This window comes from Lutjanus erythropterus, chromosome 14 (genome assembly GCF_056507025.1).
Source record: "Lutjanus erythropterus isolate fLutEry1 chromosome 14, fLutEry1.hap2, whole genome shotgun sequence".
NCBI lineage: Eukaryota > Metazoa > Chordata > Actinopteri > Lutjaniformes > Lutjanidae > Lutjanus > Lutjanus erythropterus.
Window position 1 is genome coordinate 34,648,400 of NC_139330.1, and position 17,357 is coordinate 34,665,756.

The following is a 17,357-nucleotide window of genomic DNA, read 5'->3' on the forward strand; positions in this document are numbered from 1 at the left end:
ACAGGACAGGGACTATATCATCATCAATTTAATGCAAGAAGTCAAAATTAGTTAAATGAACCCACTTCAGGTCCATCTGAAAAAAGCACACCCTACTAACACAGAGTTATGCAGGAATGTAGTTGTGTTTCCACCACTTTTAAGAGATGTGATGACAATGTCACTTTATATCACCAGAATGTCACATGCAACATCCCTACTAAGGGCAGGGCTGTTGGCTTAACATTGCTGCAACATAATGTTTTTAGTGTAATGTCGCAAAATTTTAAGTATAATATTGCAGTAACATTGCTACTATACAATGTTTTTAGTGTAATGTTGCAGTAACATCACTGCAATGTAAAGTTTTAAGTCTCATGTTGCAGTAACATTGTCGCTATGTAATGTTTTATGTGTATTGTTGCAACACAACATTTTAGTGTAATATTGAAGTAATGTTCCTGGATCGTTATGTTTTAAGTATAATGTTGCATTAGCGTTGCTGCAACTTAACATTTTTTGCGTAATCTTGCAGTAATGGTCCTGCAGTGTAAATGAAATGTCGCAGTAACATTGCAGTAACATAACATTTAAAGTGTAATGTTGCAGGCATGTCGCTATGTTATAAATGGACGAACATCACAATAACAATGTTACAGCGACATTCTGTGTTTGTAGGGCACCACAAAGTAATCGCATTACTTACTACTACGGTATTGTATTGTACTATATTACAATTACCCCAGGTCTCCCTCAGTACTCAGTACTCAATCACAAGTTAAAGTCCTGCATTCAGAATTTTGCTCAAGTAACAATACAAAAGTAGGAAAAATAGAAGCACACATCATACAGAATGGCCTATTTCAACATAATATTGGATTATGATTATTGATGCATTATATGTACATCTGAATGACTTTATATACTGCTGAGTAGCTTGTAAATATCCCCCTGATGATCAATTACGTTTGATCTTTATCTATAATAATACAACTGTATAACTATAACACACTGCTGAGGGTAAGAGCCATGTTCCAGCCTGGACAGGAAAAATGAAACAAACAAAATTGGACTCAGGCTGGAGAAAGCAACAGGAAACCAGAGAGACTGTTGTGCCTACACAGAGAAACCTGCCCTACAACATCCCAGATCAGGTTGTTGCACTTTACAGGCAGGCCATACTCCAAGCTGACAGGATGCAGTACACGAGACTCCAGCAGGACGAGGGGAGGAGGACTGTGTTTACATCCATGATGCTTCATGGACAGTTGATGGACTGTGGTTCCCAGATGTTGAACTGTGCAGATGTAGATATATTATCATCACCATCTTGTTGCTGCTGATTACGTTCAATCTGACGCAACTTTAAAAAAATGCTCTACAGGATTATTTTCTGGGTGTACACCCATTCTGAAGAATTGGGACAAAACATATCTGACCAAACAAACAAACAAACAAACAAAGTATTAATTCTGTGTTTTGATGAAAATATATTCTTTAAGGATTTATATATGTGAATATTGCTTCAGTTTTTTTTTTTTTTTTTAAATGTCTAAGGGTATAGCTAAAAAAGGTTAGCTATACTCTAAGGACCCCTGTCTCACTTCCTGGTTTAAGAACGGCAAGAATAGTGCTCAAGTTCTGATAACTGTATTTCTTTCATTTTATTTTGTTTTTCTCAAATTCTACAGAGACAACAAGGATTAACTTAATCACAGATTAGCACTGATTAGCGTTTAGTAAAACTAGTTGTAAAATGAGTTAATCCAGACATATATTTAAGCAGAGCTCTGTTGCACAATCTCAGTTAAGTAAAGCTAAGTTTATTTATGCAAACCAAATTCAAACAGAAGAAGAAACAATATAGAGATGTTTGCTTACTCAAATTGAAATGAATAAATAAAATAAATCAATCTGAGTGCTGTTGGGACCTAGTAGGAACAAAGCAAAATACTAAAAAGCTAAAAAGTAGGAGAAAAGAAAAAAAGAAATGTTTGCCAGCTAGCTAATAAGTACAATCAAAATTTATATTGTTTGCTAGCTATCTAAAAAAGAAAAACATTATTTAGCTTGCTAGACATCTAAAAAGAAAGAAAAAAATAACATAGTGTTTTTTGCTAGTTAACAAAATGTTACATTGTTTGCTACTGGTTAAAAAGTAAAATAAAAGTTAGATTGTTTGCTAGCTATTTGAAATAGAAAAATGTTATAATGCTTGCAAGCTATCTGAAAAATGTTGTTGTTTGCTAGCCAAAAAATGATCAGAATGTTGCATTGTTGCAGAGTTGTTCTTTGCTAGCTTGCTGAACAATTGGTTAGCCTAGTTAGCCTAAAGGCAGCTAGTTTAAAGGTTAGTCCTGCTTAAGTGGAAGTTTAAGTGAATATTGGATCACAGTTTAAATCAGAGTTTAAAGTTTAGGTGCAACAGAATTAAAATTAATCTCCGTTAAGAGTAAAAACTAAACTGAGTTTTAAAGAGAGGTTTAAATTTGATCTTTCTTAATTTGAATCTAAAGTTTGGCGCAACATAAATGCAAGTTAAACCATGGTTTAATTAAGTTTAAAAATGAATCATCATTGGTGCAGCCCAGCCTTACTGACTGTGACATTGTGATACGTGTGAAACAATGGAGGATGTGAAAAGAACAGCAGTGGAAGTCAACATGTAACACTGACCAAATAAGTCAGGAGATCAGATGGAGATAAGCAGGGCAAGGCCAGGATTTCTCTCCAGATAAAACAGCCTGATAGGCTGGCTTTCAATGGGCGACTTTCGAGGCACTTATTGTTTATCCTGGCAACCTCTCACAAACACACATGATTATGAAGTTTGATCTTGCTCCTCTTGGGACTGAGGCCTCAGAAGCTTCTCAACTCAGGAGATGGCTGTGAAAGATAGCAACACTTTCACAGATCCCTCTGAACGAGAACTGTAATAATGAGAATTTTCTGTGACTACATCCCAACAAGGCATCAAAAGGGCCCCAACAACAACAGAACATGCCTACAGGCTCTGAGATGGTTTACAAAGACAGTCACTGAATAGATTTATCTCTTGTTTACTGATCATTTTGGAGGATCGGTATCAGGTAAATCAAATAAACATGTACTGAACAACATGTTTTTGAACCACAGAATGTATCTGATGCCATGTTTCAACTGCATGGTATGACTCATCCTGACGCTACTTGTTCTTTTTTGGTTTGTCATCATCAAAGGTGGAAAGTTCCTGATATCTGCTACGTTTTTTGGTATATCACCTCAGTCAAGGTTCCAAGCAAGCTGGGCCAGTGCTAAACAGTGGAGTGAAATCACTACAGACCACTGATTGGTCAGAGAGAATTGTCACTTTCACAGCATGGACATCCTGCACACAGAGCACAAATTGTGGCTGCATTTTTTTTATTCACTCAGCCCAGTTTTTAAATTCTTTCTAGTAATAAAGAAAGTAGTTCTGGTAGATTCTACTGCAGAAAGAAAGTAATCCTACATGAAACTGCTCACAACAGGGTGTGTGGATTATCATCAAGAAACTGAACCATGATTTCTGGAAAGAGATGCTGGTTTTGTATTTTTCAAATGTATTTTTCGATGCTTTGAGCACCACAAGTCAAGTGTCCCATTGTACTGGAGAGAAGGTAGACATCTCCGCATCTGATATCTCCAAAACTCTGCAACTAACATCAGAAAAATCTAGATAGATAAACAGCAATACAGAGCAGGGGGGAATGTGTATTTTTGATTTTAGGGTGAACTGTTCCTAGGTAAGTTTCTAAAAGTTGACAAAGCTCCTCTAGAGCCCCAGAAGACTGTTCTCATGGGCTTAACCACACTCCCCATGACTACTAAATGAAAATGATTAGTTATAGTGAAGTGGCTGAGTTAGTCTCAGTGGGATCAGATATAATCTGTTTGACAAATTAGTTAAGTTCAATACCTCTAAATACAATTAAAGTTTATTTCATAACTGTGAATAAGAATGAATATGAATGGATAATAGTATCTGTTAAAAAAAAATGGACAGAGGAGCATGCATTTATCCCAGCATCCCTACAAATTATAGTGACATTGGACAATTCTGCACGTAATGATGTAATGACTACCAAAATTCAGTGCAGGAAGTAGTTTGAGTACCTCGAGGGGCAAAGTAAGTGTGTAGAGCTGGGGGTGATGGAGAGACATGTAGAAGGAGCTCGAATCCTGTCAGAGAACTGTTTTGAACAAAGAAGCAAAAGTTTTAAGATTTAGAAAAAACCCTTAGAATATTAAATTTTTTCCCCACTAGTGGTAAGAATCATAAAATAACAATGTTTTCTTGAGTCCATACCTTTATTTTGTTGTTTGGTGTGTAAAGAGCATCTCACATGGCTACTAGAGAAGATATAGACTTCAGTCATGTACACATTATGTGGTGAAATAATCCTTCTGGTCCAGAACCCTCATATTTGGATAAATCTTTGCAGACTCTTTGCTGTGATTGGTCCACCTCACTGTGGATCGCTCTTCAACACCTTGACTGTAATCCCCAGACCCCCTCTTACCAGGTCCATCTACATCATCAGCCTACACCACCAATCCAGAGTCTGCTCACTCCAGATACAGGAAATGGTAAGAATCAGTTAGAACAGACAAGTGGGGCTGTGGTTTATCCTGAGCAGTCTGCCACTGTGCTAACTTTTGCTGCATATTTGACCTTGCTGTTAGCTTTGAATGTGTTTGAACTGTTAACCTGATGTTTAGTCTACTATCCTGCAAGTCCACATAGGCTGGACACCATATGGCCCAGGACACTCAAATAAACAAATCAATTAATCATGTTCTGTGGTTCTGTGACAACGTTCTGCACTGGTTTTTGAGGCACCATGAGGTAAAGAGGTGGTTGACACTGTTGAAACACATGGAATTAGAGTAGATAAGCAGGTCTCGTTTTTCCCTTTTATTTTAGTCATTTGTCAGCCAGACATCTGTGAACAGCAGACAGTAGAGTTTGTCTTTTATTTGCTTAAACATTTTTTCATTGATAATGAATAGTACATATGTGTAAAATGTTCAGTATTGGCAGCAAATACAGTAAACCATCAAATGGATAGGCAAGTAAATACAAATATATAAATTTAAAAAGTAAATAAAAAGAGGTGATTATACAGATTTTACAGAACTATGAAGACCACATAGGCTACCCTGCTTTATAATCTTAGGACATGGTCACACGTGTGAATGCAGGCGAGCCTGTCGAGGCGAAATTCTTTTCATGCTGAATGTAGGCAGTGACAGAACAGAGCAGTATAAATATAGAAGTACTGCCTCACAGTTATATGTTTATAAGTTATAAGTTATATGCCTCCATCAACCAGTCAAGTTGTAGTCAACTTAATTACTAAAGTAAGTTTTAACCAAAATGAAGAAAATCAATCACATTACTCCACTTCTTAAAACACGTCACTGGCTACCCATTGCTTTTAGAATTGATTTTAAGTTCTTTTAATTGTTTATAAAACTTTGAATAACCTTGTTCCTCCATACATTAGGGATCTTCTTTCATTTTATGTTCCAGCCAGATCACTGAGGTCCTCCACTGCTTTTCTTTTAAATGTTCCTCGTGTGTTCCACAAACGTAGTGGTGAGAGTGCCTTCTGTTTTTATGACCCCAAACTGTTGAACTCTTTGCTTTGGAGATTAGATCGGCAAGCTTCTCTCAGAATTTTTAAGCAGAAAGTAAAGACTTATCTTTTTAGTCTGGCTTTTAATTGTTCATTTGGGAGTAACGTTATAATCTTGGTCTTCTAACCTCAATCATTAGCTGTTTTTTTATATATATATTATTCTTTATCTCAGTGTTCCTTTTACTTAATTCTAATAACTTTGAATTTATTGTTGTATTGTTGTAATTTAATTCTTGAATTTTATTTTATTATTATTTGGATTTATTTGGATTTTTTAAAATCATTCTTTGCTTGTTTTTATTTGTTTCCTGTCCATTGTTTTTTTGCTATGTGAAGCACTTTGGGCTGCATGTTTGTATGAGCTAAGTTGAGTTGAGTATAGTAACCTGTAACTCTGAAGGAATTTAATAAAAGGTATAACTTCTACATGTGATTCCAGTGAATTATTTTCAGTGAAAAAACTGTTTTTAAAGGTTTTTCTAAACTTCTGAATCACAGAGGTCCTTCAGCAAAAAAACAAACAAAAAAAAAACATTAGGCTGATCGGTCCAGTAGTACTCAAGATTAGCTGTGGACAAGATGCAGCTTCATTGATCACGTATGTAAAGACACAAGTGATCGCATGATCCCCTCCAGGTTTCCACCTGGTGTTGATAATAATGACTGATTAACTAAATAAATAACTTAAAATGCCAAAAACCATCTTTGGGAAACATTTACTTGACATAGTTTTTAGTTCGCTTGCATTGAGGGGGTGGGGTTTATGACCTAAACTGCAACCAGCCACCAGGAGGCAACTGAGATATTTTGGGGAGCTGTCATGTCCTCCATCTTTACATATAGTCAAAGGTTGATGCCACAAGAGAAGCTGTGAATTTGCTTTGCCACTGGAAGCCAGAGTGTTTCATGCTCCATTTCACTTGCATAAAATAGAAGTCAATGGGAAGCAAATATTTACCAAATGTTAATTTCATGCCAACCAACATTTTGTTTCAAAAAGTCCATGAAAATTTTCAAAAACTCACATCTTACCTTTAGTCGTGCATGTATGTTCTTCCATAGCTGCTAGCTTAAGTTAATTCATTTGTAACCCTATATAACTATTTTAAAAATATATAAAAAAAAAATTAACCACTGTTAATAAATGTAAATCAATGCCTGAGTACATCAGTCTAATGTTTCTTACCTTATCCTTCAACCATCATACCATCAGTTTTACCTCCTCTTATTACTAACCTCAGGCTACTGTTTACATTGATATTGGGAAAATAGTGAATTAAACATATTCAACTCAGTATGAAGGAGTGAAGACATGTGTGTGTGTGTGTGTGTGTGTGTGTGTGAAAGAGAGAGAGAGAGAGAGTGAGTGATTGCTGCGAGCTGTGGAGGAGTGGTGCTCTGCATGTTTGGGAGGAAGTGATAAGCAGGGTGGGGAAATGGTTCTGTATAATGACGGGCAGATAAACAGGGACACAGCAAAAATACCACATTCTGACAATGGTGGGTGCAAACATAGCACAAAATCCTTCCTGCCCCTCAGACAAAACATGAAACCAAATCTACACTGACACCATCATTAACAGAATGTCAATATTTCAGCCAGAAATAAACTAACTGGGTGAGAACATAATCAGGAAACACAGGGAAATTGAAAGGAAGGATGGCCATTAAAAAAGGATGAAGCATCAAAGGAACAGCCTAACTTGGAACGTGCTGACTTTTCCAATCAGATGAGAGGAGTGATAAGAATTTTACATATGCAATTACGTGCTACATCCAGTAAACACAGTTTAGCCTAGCTTAGAGAGACACAAACTTGGTCAACTGGTCATGCCCTTATTCCAGTTGCATGATTCCAGTTAACCAATAAAAAACCTCCAACATCTTCAGCTTCAACTATCCTGATGGATTAATAAAGTAGAAAAAGAGAGTACCTTCTTTTTCAAAGGTGTGTGAATTATCTAGTTGGTTGTTAGAATTTGTCACTTGATGAGGAAAAGTATATAATAAAGTTATCTTTATAAAATTACAAGGTAAAGAGCGATTTGCATTAGATGTCAGCATTGTTGCTGTTCCCAAAATCAGCCAGTGATCTTTTTCAGTTTTTCTCTGTCACTTTGGCTCAAGTCTTGAATGAGAATAACTTCTTTTTTTTTTTTTTCAAAATAAAAAGTTCAAATCTCTGAACAGTTCATTGCCCACAACAGATTTGAATTTTTCATTCATTCAGGCACATTCTACATGTGGTTGCTGGGTGAGTTGAGACAGTTTTTATTCGAGTTTTTGTTTGAGTTTTATTTGAATTCAGTTTTCAAAACTTTACAACAAATAGCTGTCTGTTGGCTCAACGTGTCCCCAGTGCACATGGGTGTTTCTCTGTATGCTAACCACAAGGTGATGGTGGGCATTCACTTGAAAAATAATCATCAATGTTCTTGTCATTTCATTGTGCCAACTCAAATGCCAGTTCACAACATTCCTTGGCACTTAAAATGTGAAATATTGCAGCTAGATTTTTTAAAATATGGTCTGCAAGCTATTTTTCATTTTTTTTCCATTGAAGAATTGATTGGCACATCCTGTTTTCTGGCTCCGCTCGCCCGAGGGCCAGGCCTTTTTTTTTTTTTTGCTCAAATCACCCCACCCCTGCCATTTTAACAAACTTTTCCCATCCAGCAGATTAGAGCTAACGTCATGCTAATTCATATTGTATATTCCTGAAGCACTAACGCCTGTGAGGTGTTTTTCAAACTTGTCTGTATTTGTTCAGATGCAAGAATCATGACTCACTGAACACGAACTACTCTTTGAATGGCAAAAAAACTGTTTTGAACCTAAATGTGCCGACCACTATCTCCATCACAGGGTGAGTAAAATGGACGACTCTTCAAACATATGTGGTCACGTTACCAATTATGTCTCTGGTTGCCAAGAAACAAGTGGTCAAATCACCCCACTCTCCCCTGAGTACAACTGTCTACAATTCACACAATAACCACGTACAGCTGATGTGCTGATTCTCAGCTTCTAAACATTCTTTCATGGTTTGAATCATCACTTACAAAATAATCCATTCAATAATTTTGTGTTTGATAAATATCTATGACTGATGCCATTGAATGATTCTGCTGTCTGCTAAAATGGCAAATGAATTTTTTTTTTTTTTTTTTAGTGGGGGCATGGATGTCACTTTGTAGCAAATTTTCTGTTCTGTATGACATGACATGAACAATCAAAGGTGAACTTATAGTATATATAACACATTGCTACACAAGTACATTTACTGTGCACAAATGTGCATATACTTTTTCTGTGTACTACAGTACAGTGTTGACTGTACTGGCATGAATCCTCCACTATGATTTGTATCACAGTACAGGGATTATGATTCAATGTATTGCAATACTCTTGGCAAGGTGATATATTCCTATTTTTTAATCTAATTTTAGGAAAATTCAGATGCCACCAATCTTTGCATGTAACACAAAATCAAAATACAGAGTTCTGGAGAATCAACACAGAATCACGAAACATGATATCGCAGTACTCAAATTTATCTTCTTAGTGTCAACTTCTCCCAGTAACATTTCATTCAGCTAGATAAAACTGACATTGTTGTGTGACAGTGACAGTGAGCAGTCAGTGTCAAAAAAACAGATCAAAACAGAGATTTGTAGAAACATTTCTAGACTTTACTGCCACTGTGGAAAAAAAACACATCTGCATATAATGATCCTGGATTATTTTAGTAGTATTTGGCTGATTTACTGACACAATAATGAGGTTTTGAAGCACTAATGTAATGTTTTGGGTGGGTTACTACATTTTGCCGACATGCAATAGAGTTGTGATGTCCCATCAAACAGTTGTGGTGATTAGATTAGAGAATGTTAAGACTGTTTCAAACCAGAATAACCACCTTGTGGTTGTTTTTGTTTGCCTCCATGAGCCACCAATCAGGTTGCAGTTTACATCCATGTCTGTCCAGACTCATCAGAATATGTGTAGTGCAGATTTTGGAAGAATTTAATAACAGGTATTAAGTGAGTATATTAAGTGTATTTTTTGGCTATCACTATATTGACGTACAGTGTTGGGCAGTAATGCAGCAGCAGTAATGCATTACTCTAATATTATTACTTTACCCAGTATGTAGTGGTGTAAGTGATTACGATTTCTAAAACGGTAAATAAATCACAGTTACTGATCCAAGTAACTTGGAGTTACTTTTCTACTTGGTATCTTATGATGACGTGTACGTGCAGCAGGTCAGGACAGCTGCTAAAAACCTAAACAAAAGATGTAGGAAAGTTTTGGATATAAAAATGTCATCAGTTCATCATTTCATCCTAGTAGATATTTCCTTGAAATACTGTCATAATTAGTGTATGAATTCTTGAGTTAAGACCAAGGTGTTTTGAGAGGTCCCGGTGACACTGATATTGACAGTTCATCCTTGAGACCAAGTGGACATTTGTTTGAAGTTTGAAGAAATTCTGTCCAGGTATTTCTGTGATATTGTGTTTGAGGTCGGGTTGGGCTTTATTTCTCATATGTTTTATGGGGTAACATTAGGTTTGGGCTGTACTATATTTATTTATTTTTATTTTTCTCCCCAGTTTCCCTGCCAATTCCAATTTCCTGCATGTATTGTCCTCGCCACCGAAAACTCCTTCTGTTTGGTATATAGAGGGAAGCTTGTTAAGATAAACGTCGGGCTATAATCAGGTTCGGGCTCAGTTTCTGACAGAATTTTGTTTGCATCTGACCTCGACAGACTCAACTTTTCAGCCACAATTAAAGCATGGGATGGACGTAAGGCCACAGCGACCTTGACCTTTTTGACCATCAAGATGTAATCAGTCCGTCCCCAAGTTGAGGTGGACGTCTGCACCACATTTGAAGAGATTCCACCAAGGCGTTCTTGAGATATTGCATTCACAAGAATGGGACCGACCAACAACGTGCTAACATGATGTCTCTACAGAGCTGTCACTGGCACAGAGGAATAAAAAAAGAGACGACACAACTGAGAAAAAAACATGAAAGAAGCAAAGTTGGTGCTCAATGCACAGAAAGAAAGGAAGGGTGGTGTCCCAATTCCACACTAAATACTTTATTTCTTTAGCTCATACGCTGAAATTGTCACAGAGCAGACTTCACAGTGAATGCACAAAACAATGAACTTTATTTTTAAATACAACATGAAATTATACAGTATGTGCAAAGACATACATACATGAAACTGCAACTTCTGAACCACCATCAGTTACATTTTACAAAGACTGAAACAAAGCAGCTCCTCTATTTCCTTTGTAGATTAAACTGTGGGAGGACAGAGTACATCAAGAACACACTCAACAATCTGCAGTTTTTAGTAGCCATACTGAAGAATACATGTTGTCACTTTATAATGTACAGACTCAAAACCTGCTTTGAATTACTGCAGAGAGTTAAACTGGGACATAGTCAGAGAAATAAAGAAACTGATGAATAATTTGACAGATAAAAGACTTGATAGAGAAAATCTATTTAAATCCATTCAGGAATATTCATATCAACCACACTGAGCTTAACTTACTGGTAATCTCTGTAACTCTATCTGTCTGACAGGATGAGTTTACTCCAACCTCAGCCTCCACTGGAATGACGAGGCGTTTAAGTGTTCGGTGATAACAGTAAGCTCCCGGCCACGAGCCATGAAACCCAAGAAGAATAATTCCATCGCATCCACTAATAACATCTCTGCTCTGAATGAGACCACTCTGCTAAATTGGATTGAGACTAAATGGCATCATTTTCATCAGGGCCAACTCAGGACACGAGGAGAAAGTCACAGTATATTTCAAACCATAAAACACAGTGTGTTGTGAATACAAAGTCTGTACCTTTACAGCAACAATGTGAAATGAATGAATAACTTTTGGCAACCTGATGTTACAGACTGAAGGAGCACTGCAGTGTGTTTGTGGTTTTCTGCTCTTTTATTTATTGGTTAAATAAATGTATATGGTATCCCACCGTGGAATCAAATAGTAGCTGGCAACTCTGGACTTAAGTAGTCTTAAGTCAAAGTCCAATGTCCTCTTCTCATCTTGCACATTTCAAGTCTGTATGAGTCCGTTCATTCACAAGTTTGTTTCCTAGATCTCCGTGCGCAGGTTGGGGTATCTCTTCAGCAGTGTTGTGGCTTGTTTCGGGTGCAGACGTCCTCCCTGCATGCTGGTCTGTTCTGATTTATCCTTCATAGCAGCCTGGGAAAGAGGACAATGGTTTGTTACCAGTGTTTTTTTTTTCATACAGTCATGTGTTGATCACGTACAGCTGAGAGAGTTTTGCTCATGAGCAGCTGAGAGTGGTCAGTGTGCTTCACCCCTCTGCACTCAACAGATTTCACAGTACAAATGAGGTCGGCTCATCACCACACTTCCTGCTTACATACATACATCCTGTATAGAAATAAGACAAGTTCAGCTGCTGAAACAACACACACAGATGAAACCAGAGTCTCCCTAACCCATAAATAATGTTACACTACATTTGTGCTCTGTAATATATTTGTGACATACAATATTCTAAACTTTGAATGATTAATGATCGATTAATTAACAATCCAAATAAGTGCCTTTCTCCTTTGAAAGCTAAATGTTCTTTTCTGAAATGTATTCTGGTAGTTTGTCACTAGTGGTAGGAAGTAACAAAGTACCTTTACTCAAGTACTGTTTTAGTATTATATTAGTATTTTGAGGCATTTGCACTTTACTTGAGTTTACTTTATACTTCTATTGCAATTCTTTTCAGAGGGAAATATTGCACTTTATACTTAGAGCAACAGTTACTGGTTACTTTGGTGATGAACATTTCACATGCAATTTGCTTATGAGTTTAACAAACCAACAGTGTATGAAGTTTTGTACTATATGCAACATTACAATACGACTTAGATGTTTAATTAATATAATTTCATTAATATAATGAATAACAATCTCAATAACTTTCACTCACTCTGAGCAGGGAGCAGAAGTGGACTACAAATTTAAATCATTGTAGAAGCATGTGGATCTATTGTACATAAAATGGACAAAACATGATGCAGCATTTTCAAACATTATCAAAATCCTTGGTAACCGACTCCTTTGACAAAAGACATTGTAAATGATGTTTTTAAGATGGGTGGCTCAGATCCCACCTAACCCTTTACAAATACCAAAGTCACACAAAAAGACAAACTAATCAATCAAGGCAGCTGTAAACCAGCAATCCTGTAAAATGACTGTTTTTTCAAAGGAATCTGGTTGCTTTGAAGGGAGTGAAGAGAATTATTATTACATTGCAGTCATTGCAGCCTGAGGCGATCTACTGGACCAATTCTAAAACTTTTTGTACCAATTTGTCATTTAGACACCAAAATATATTAAAAAAAAAATAGAGCCCCTGTGTAGTGTGTGTATTGGACAAGCAGTGCTGTGAATATACAGAATCCCAGAAGTGACAGAAACCAAAGTTTGTAGTGTTCGCTGGAGACTTATGATGTGTGTACCAAGGCTGAGTGATAATTTAATATTATTATTTCTCAATAAGTTCATTAAAATCATGTCAGGAGGATACAATCTTATCAATATTATTATTCCACAATAGGACTGCACCAACAACAATTATTTTTTCAATTAATCAGTTAAACTATTGATTCATTTATCCATTTATTTTTTATTATTCAAATAATATAACAATTCATTTATCTAAAATACATATGAAAAACTTGTGTCATTAATATTTCAATATTTTATTCCATCACAGTCCTGAAAAATAGACACATAAAGCACATTAGAAATGAGATATTTTAAAGTTAGTCTAATTTCCACCCTGTGACTAGACTAGAGTAGACTCTATGTCAGATGCTTGATCAGAAAAATACTTGACCTCTAATTCAAAAGGAGCTGTGATGCTTATTAATTTAATAACTAATCAGTGTCAACGCTTCACTGAAACTGGACAATCAGAATATTTTATCACTGGAGTCATATGCAGGTAAGATGATGACTGGCAGTGTATTTTTGCATCAGTGTGGGATGAGGAAATAATTGAAACGAATTACAGTCTGTAACATTAGTTTTAGCCATCTTTGTCTCACACGTGGCTGATAAAGTGAAGAGAAAGTATAAAACGGCAGAATAACACTGTTAGATGACGCATGGTGTAAAATCAACAGCAGCAGTGCAGACATCACTTTTAACACAAGAGACTTCTAGAAAATCTATCTTAAGTGACTTCCACTAACAGAAACATGTCCCACATGTTGATAATCCTCATGTATCATATTTGGATGCTGACAGAAAGTAAACAGGATGATGCTGCTGCAGCTGCAGGAGGAGGACAGGTCACTCTGTGCTTTACTTCCAGCACTTGAGCAGAGCAGTTATCCCTCTGTGATAAATCACGTCCAGTTTGTGGAGCTAAAGAGAACCACACTGTTGCATCTCTGTCTAAATGACTGTGACGAGGCTCTCTGCAGCTTGTTCTGCAGGTGACTCTATGCTGACCAGGCGCAGCAGTTCATAGCGACGTGTTGATGCACATTATGCACATTGACATATTTTCGTATATTTCGTCGATTACTTTGATGAATCACCCCAGCCCAATTCTACAAATATAATTTGTTTATCAAATCAATGATTCAGAGCAAACTATAATTATAAACCAAGACAACACCTTATACAAGTTTTTAGTTTGTCACATGAAAATTTTATTCTTTTATTTTTCATGCATTTGTTATACTATACACTCTATACAGATACAAGGAAATACCCACAATAATTTTGTTATAATTAATTTCATCCATATTACAAAGGCTCAGTACGTATAAAAATAATTTTGTCTATTTTATTAAATGAACATGATATTTCTCAGAGTGCATTAGCAGAAAAAGATTTCACGTCACTTCAAAGACCCTGTAGAATCGTGTATTTTACACTGAACATGTAGATTTTACAGCACAGAGCTGTTCAGGTCTCAGTTGTATTGCAGTGTGTGTGTGTGTGTGTGTATGTGTGTACGTACCCGAGCCTTCTCAACACATGTGTAGAAAGACTTCATCTCATTCGAGCACAAACCATCTACGAAGTTGTTCTGCTTCCAACAGGCCATCAGGATGGACATCTCTGTGATACAGGTGGCCTCTGTGGACAGAAATATGGATGATGTTCAGGGGCTGCCTGTCTCACTGCTGCCAAACTCCATTAACATTTTGCTCAATTAAACCATCATAAACATCTACTTCTTCTACAAGATTAGTAACGATTTCTTACAACTCATAAACAGACACTCATTCGGTGAACATTCAGCATTAATTTGACCTGTGATCGACGTGAAACAGGGAGAAAAATTTAAATTTCATAGGGGACACTGTGGCTGCAGTGTTGTTGTCAGAGAAGAGACTATTTTAACTTCACATTTCCTTGATCTGTGATGACATATCATGGTCGTTTTAGGATGTATTGCAGTAAATATATTACAGATTTCTCCTTCAAGGTATCAATTCAACTTGATTTTTCAATTTAAACTTTTTTTTTATTTTGCATTGAAAGTTATGCCATTGCTAGACTACTGAGTCTTGATTTGTAAAGATCAACAAATTATTGGTTTTATGCTCTGACAACTGTCATTTACATTACATTCTTCTTTAAAAAGATAGCCATGTACCATACAACATAGAAGGTCTATATGGTATGATAAGTATGATATAATGGCTGATCAGGTATGCTGTGCCATCTCTGAAGTGCTGTCTCTTCTTGGATGCTGCAAGTGAGCAAGAGTGGAGAGAAAAACAAATACTGGGAGGTTCTCCCTCCCTCCTCTGATTCAGCCGTTAGATTTAGCTCTTGAAACTGAAAGCTCATTTTGATTGATTTTTTATTTAATGTTGAAATTGGGACACTCCTAATACCTACGTGTATTAATATATCTAGATGCAACACATGTGTCATAAACTAACATTTGATATTGATATGACAAATGAATTGAAAAGTTTAATGTAAAATGATCAATACTCCACTGTGTCCTTCCTTTCAATGGCACATTTTAGTAAAATCAGAAGACAAGATCTTTACATCATAATATAGTACAACTAAAACTTGATAAGAAATTAGCTCATCGCTGAGCTGAGCTATCAATTATTTGCTTTTTTGACATGATAATATGTAACATATTAGACCACCACTGCTTCATGGAAAGAGGATTGTTTAGCTAGATAGATAGACAGAGTACTGGTTTAGTGTATTTGTTTTACTTAAATGTACAGACTGTGTACTTTTCATTATATGTCCAACTTTTATCGCGATATCTCCAGTTCCACGTTATGTTGTTAAGTGGCTCCAACTTCATGTGTCTGTGCTGACCTTACGGAAGTCACCCTACATAACCTACATAACCTACATAACATGCTACAGTCTAAATGAATACAAACTAACAGTGTTCATGTTTTCTTACCTCCTTTCTTGAGTTTGCGGTTCGCCACAGCGTCTCTCAGAACCAGCGGCCTGTTGGGTTTGAGGACAGGTTTTCCGTTCTGTCTGTTGAGCAGCCTGCTGACCTTCTCCTGGAACAGGATTCCTCCCTGAGCCGCCATTTCTCCGAGAAAAGCCCTCTGTGCTCCTCACTGACACAGTCTGACACAGCGGAGAACTGCCGCTGATACACTGCGCTGATATGTAAAGATCTCTGAGAACCAAAAGAGAGGAAAAGAGTGAACAGGCTTCACTTCAATGCTTCATTCCTTCACTGAGCTGAGCTGAGCGGCGCCATGTTTGGCCGTAAGACGGAACGGAGTGTCGTAAAACTCACGTAAAGCTGTTTGCACCGCAAGCGTACGACCACCAACAACTGCCGCATTCATTTTATGGTAGATTGGTAGATTTGTCATTTATTTTTTTTATTTTTCTGCTTTAATTGCAACGTGGAAAGCTACAATGATAAACTCAGTACAAATTAATCAAATATTTTGTCAAGACCAAGTTTTGTTTTAACAAAGTTAACAAAATTAAATGCACGCTGTCTGTGATTTAGGAATACTTGAACTTCACTCAGAGAAAAAAAAATAATAGGAAGTTTTAAATTCAGGATATGTATTTAACAGAGACAACTGATATATTTGATCAGGCAGATTTATATTTGTGTATGTTAAGTGTTTATCTTAGAAAACTGGACGAGGATATTATAATTAACACTAATTAACACACTGAAAACTGAAACTAGCCGTGAAAAGCTACTAGTGCTGCTACTGTTGCAAAATATAACACCAACAATACATTTACCTAAATAAATCTCCCCTGGTTCTTCTTCTTATGACTGGTCTTGTTTTTCTTATGAAATTCATATAAAGGTATCAGTATTATATTGAGATTGTTTCATAACCAGCTAAAAACTCCTTTTAGTAGCTTTAACTGAAATGAAAAAAAAAAAAAAATAGACATTAGGGAAAAAAACTAAAACTAACTGAAACGATATACAACAATAACTAAAATAAACTAAAATATACAGAAAATGTCTCTTTTTAGTCTGTCAATTCTGTCAAATTTATCAAATCAAGAATCATGAGGAGGCATTGATGGATCTCTTTATTAAGACTGTGATGTCTACATGACTGTGACTCATGTCTTCACAAAGTGTTTGTATTGTGATATCTTTTCTGAACTTTGTAAATCTGCCCCTAACAAATAC

The 17,357-nt window shown here is 36.4% G+C and overlaps 1 protein-coding gene across 1 annotated transcript; it reads right to left on the reverse strand.

Moving 5' to 3' along the window:
• Positions 1-10,814: 10,814 nt before the first annotated feature.
• On the reverse strand, positions 10,815-16,471 carry chchd1 (coiled-coil-helix-coiled-coil-helix domain containing 1). Its single transcript, XM_084736513.1, has 3 exons — positions 16,128-16,471; positions 14,700-14,818; positions 10,815-11,896 (listed from the first exon to the last, which is right to left on the reverse strand). Exons 1-3 carry the CDS (start codon positions 16,264-16,266, stop codon positions 11,786-11,788), a joined length of 369 nt encoding a protein of 122 aa, XP_084592639.1. The 5' UTR covers positions 16,267-16,471; the 3' UTR covers positions 10,815-11,785.
• Between the last annotated feature and the right edge of the window lie 886 nt (positions 16,472-17,357).